General features: G+C 28.7%; 1 protein-coding gene across 1 annotated transcript in view; it reads left to right on the forward strand.

The window, feature by feature from the left end:
- Positions 1 to 5263, forward strand: part of LOC106792390 (leishmanolysin-like peptidase) — a gene marked incomplete at its 5' end in the record, with an annotated part of 68359 nt that overhangs the window by 56692 nt on the left and 6404 nt on the right. Inside the window, 2 exon segments of the mRNA XM_014758797.1 lie at positions 489 to 692; positions 4809 to 5082. Coding sequence (XP_014614283.1) covers positions 489 to 692; positions 4809 to 5082 — 478 coding nt within the window.

Raw genomic sequence — 5263 nt, forward strand, 5'->3', positions numbered from 1 at the left:
TATATATAAATATATTTTTTTGTTTAATTATGCTTCTAAAAATAAATATATTTGATTGTCTATAAAGTAACTATTACAGATTTATTAAACAAGTAATTAATATTCAGTATATATAAATATATTTTTTTTTGTTTAATTATGCTTCTAAAAATAAATATATTCTTCATATATATATATATTCGATTGTCTATAAAGTAACTATTACAGATTTATTAAACAAGTAATTAATATTCAGTATATATAAATATATATTTTGTTTTGTTTAATTATGCTTCTAAAAATAAATATATTCTTTCCCTTTTACGATCAGACAAATAAAAATTAAAAAAAATTAATATTTAAATGGGAATAAAATTTACAAATTACCATAAATGATCGAATACTCCGGGGAATAATTCAATTCACTTTTATGCATTATTCGTGACGTCCCATTGACCGACAATGTAAAAACACAATTATATTAATATATTTTTTCTTTTTCTTTTTAGACCAATCGCAGGACACGCAAATCTTTGCCCTGGTAGTATTAGTACGAAGCCTCAGGAACTGGAAACATTATTGAGCACCGTAAAACACGAAATTCTTCACGCTTTGGGTTTCTCCGTGAGTCTTTACGCCTTTTACAGGGATGAAAATGGCGAACCTAGAACACCGAGAAGAAGTGACACTGGAAAACCTCCGTTGAATGAAAAGTGAGTATTCTCAAAACAAAAGAAACGTCTCATATATTTTTTTTTAAACAAATTACCAATTGATCACAAATTATTGGATAAAATTTCATTATAAAATGTAAATATAAAATTAATTTCTATAACAATTGAAAACCTATAGAAACGGAGTAGGTGAGATGTGATCGAAAAATATTTAAGTCAAACATAAAAACCAATTTATTTTTTTTTTATCAAACTTTTATCTCTCTTGATAAAAGCTCAAAACTTTTTAACTTTATATAAATATAAATATGCTAAATATAAAATATATGAAATGTCAAAATATATGAGTGGAAGTGAAAGAGACGTAGACGACATCGTAGATTACTTTTACGTTTCTATCTCGTTCTTTTTTTTTTTTTTTGAGAAAGAAACAAGAAGCAACAACGTCGTCGGTGGCTACAGCGATCCATCATCCAACCCCGACGACATTCTTCCATCCCTCTTTTTCTCACCCTTTACTCCTGCGTTCTCTGGCACCATGTTCGTCTCGTGTAGTATCTGCCTTTAAAATTGGAAAATTCCAACTTTCCTCTCTCACTCTCTCTCTCTCTCTCTCTCTCTCTTTCACTCCCTTCCAGTCCACGAACCATAACGAACCGTTCCGACGTGGAACGCGTTCCTACCCTCCTCCTACTTTCTGCCATTTCTTTTTCCTTTTTTATATTCTTTTTTTTTTTTGTTTCATTCTCTTTCTCTCTTTCACGTTTTTTTCACTCTACTCTCATATTTGTGTGTCCTTTCTTCCTTTCTTCCTTCCTTCCTTCCTATTTTACATATCTGTCGCTCTTAAAAATTCAACCCCTTTATTCCTGACATCTATACGCTTCTAATATTCACCATCAACACTTTGAATATTTTCCAATTTTTTGTTGTGAAAATTCTATTTTTCGTGGTTTATTTTTTTTTTGTCTTGTATTTTTATTATTCACATATGTTACACATTTCAAATTCAATCCTTTATTCCGATAATCTCAACACTTCTAATGTTTTCCGTTAACACGTTAAAGGATTATAAAAATATGTTTTTAATGTCTCGCGTAATTATGAACATTTATATTACATTTTTTTTTTTTTAGTTCTATATATTCTATCTCATTATTTACATTCGTTGCATTTACAAATACAATTCATTTTATTTCACTTAATGTTTATGCACTTTTAATATTATTTTCATCTCAACACCTTTAAAGATCGTACAAATATTTTCGAATTTTTCTCTAACAATAACACAAATTCATCTTTCATTATGATCTACGCGATATTTATTTTTAATTAAACCACGTTGGATATATATTCTCAAGAAAAAATAATAATTATAAAAACGAGCACGTGTGTTAATACTACGAGGAAAATGAAATTAATCGTCTATTGTTCTTCGATATCGAAAGAAAATTATTATCCAAGTAAATATTTATATATCCGATTGATTTTTTTACTATTTTTCCTACATCCTACCATTTCTCATATGATTCTGATACAAAAAAAGAGAAAAAATAAAGTATCTTTTGAATTAATATTATATTTTACAAAAAATTAATCTGAGAAATTATAAAATTTTTCGAAAAACAACACACGTCAAGTCGTATTATTAAATTAAACGTTTATGTTCGTACGATCATTAAAATAATTTTAATTTCACTTACTGTGCATGCATACGTACATGCACACGTGCACACGTGCACACGTTTTCTCACTCTGCCTGATTATAAAAACCTAATCTTCCCAATTTCCACGTTGTAAGAATAGAAATAGGAATAATATAAGAATGACAGGAATTCAATTACTAATAATTAAAGATGTATTCTTTAATCCTGTTACAATAAGATCAGGTGCTTGATTCATGTTAAGATTTTAAGCTGTTCTTCCTTCGGTCTTTCTCATATTACACTTGGATGGTTTTTAAATTACAATTACATATCCTATCTCTCGCTAATTTTCGGAATTATTTCGGTACGACAAATCTTGTGCATTTAAATTTTACGTTTCATGATTTTCTATCGATACGTAATAATAAATTCAATTACAATCCCTTGTGTGCATGATTTAATTCCAAGTAAAGGGTTGAACAAATTCTCTACATCTCTGTTATTCTTTCAATTATTACATAACAATATAATATTAATAATAATTTATATATTAATTATAATAATAAATATTAATTATAACAATTAATATATAATAAATATTTCGCATTATAAATTTTACCAAATTCTTGATGCAACACAACGTAACATTGTCAGTATAATTTTTTAATTTATCAAGAGAATGATTTGTTTATAAAAAAAAAACAAAACAAATTTTTGGCACCGGATCGATATTGTTCCATTATTTCGTAAACGTCCCAAGATATAAACGAACAAGATAGATAGATAGATAGATAGATAGATAGATAGAAAAGAGTATATAGTCAAACGTAATAATGTTTTTCACCTCGTGTTCGTACTCCGTGAAATGACCATTCACGGATACATCCGTCATGTCGAAATATGAAAAGCGATGGCTGGCTTGCTGTCGAAAACAGCTTTCTACTACCGTGCTGTATCAATCATTTTCTACGAAAAATAAAAAAGAGAAAGAAAGAAAGAAAGAAATAAATAAATAAATAAAGAAAGAAAGAGAGAGAAACCATGAAGAATACTGCGTTTAAATTACTCTCTACAAAAATCTCCAGAGATTTTTAATCGACTTTCGAAACGGTAGCACTGTATTCCTGTCATGTACTCTATGATACCTATTATCAATTTTTCAATTATTTTTTCTCGTAATAATTTTACGATTACACAATTCATTGAAAAATTAGCCTAAAACGATTCCAAACTAAAATTATTCAAAATTTAATTATCAATATTCTTGTACAAAAAATCTATTAATATATAAGTCTCAAAGGGAATTATAGACGGTTAATAAATCTGATGAACAATTTATTTTGAACTAGTTGTCTTTTTTAGTTGTCAATAAAACTTAACATATTACAATACAATTTGATCCTAAAACACCATAAGCGAAATGTATCATATAACAAATAACAATACAGTTAATTATAGGACAGACACGAACAATCTAAACAACATCTATAATGAAATTTTAAAATTCAATTATCATAACAGGACACACAGATAAAGGACATCATAATACGGAAGATACTTAGATTATTAAACACTAGTCTAGATAGAATCAGTATATGATTACGTGTGATAAGATAAAGTGTTTTAGGATCAAATTGTATTGTAATATGTTAAGTTTTATTGAAATGTATGACTCTGTAAAAAAGATAATATGTATTGACACGTGAACTAAATGATCAAGGTACAAAATTAGAATTTATTGTAATGTTTTATATTTATTAACAAGTCATAATAAAAATTTGTTAGTTGCTGATGAAGTCCCCAGTAAGGGACGATACGTACAACTAGTTCAAAATAAATTGTTCATCAGATTTATTAACCGTCTATAATTCCCTTTGCGACTTATATATTAATTATTCGAAATATTCAAAAATAATTTTCATTGTGATAAATCGTACAAACATATCTATTTTATTTAACCTGTTAACCTGTTTACCATTCGTATTATATATACGTCATGAACGATTAACAAAATTAAAAATGATTTTACTATTTTTATAATCTATAAAATCTCTCGTCCTCGTCGTAAAAAAAAAGTATCTCTCCAAAAATTCCGAAAATATATTCCAATCTTTTATTATTCCATCCAACTCGTTTTATTTTTATTTAAATTTCAAGATAGATATCGTAGGTGGTTAAAAAAAAAAAAAAAAAAAAAAGGGGGGAAAAAGAAAAAAAGGAAACAAATAAATTTTTAATTAATTCTATAACGAGAAGCGCGCAGACAAAGCTGATCTTTTCTCTCTTTCTCTTTCTCTTTCTCTTTCACTTGCGTGAAACGACCTTAATTAACGAACGCGATTAATGAGGAAAATAAAAAAGAAAAAGGAAAAAATAATACGATGACTAGGATGAGAAAGAAGCAGAATCAGAAGCAAAAGCAGAAGAAGAAGAAGAAGAGGGGGAGGAGGAGGGGGAAGGGGGGAAAGAGGAGAGAAAGAGGAAGTAATAATTTACCGCATATGCGCAGATTGCAAACGCATCAGTGGAGCGAGAGCACGATCAAGACCGTAACGAGGCCATATTGGCAAGTGCATGGTGGTTACGTCGAGAGGTCGATGCAAATGATCGTAACGCCACGAGTTCGTGCTGAAGTTCAAGCACACTTCGATTGCCCGGACTTGGAGGGTGCAGAACTCGAAGATCAGGGAGAGGATGGGACGGCCTTGACGCATTGGGAAAAGCGAGTCTTCGAGGTTACTAATTTTCCCCTATTTCCGATAATCCATTCAATTATTTTCATCGTCATCAATTTCGAAATTTATATCTCATATTTTTTAGTAATTTTTTTACATTTACAATTTTTTATTCGCAATATTAATTTATAATTTAGTAAAAGGCATTTTAATATTTACACGCATTTGCATCATTTGTTTAAGATAATAATTATTTACAAATTGCRACGCGTTGTTATCGTTAAATTTT

The sequence above is a fragment of the Polistes canadensis genome, unplaced genomic scaffold (assembly GCF_001313835.1).
Source record: "Polistes canadensis isolate GaletaPanama2010 unplaced genomic scaffold, ASM131383v1 scaffold_417, whole genome shotgun sequence".
Lineage (NCBI taxonomy): Eukaryota > Metazoa > Arthropoda > Insecta > Hymenoptera > Vespidae > Polistes > Polistes canadensis.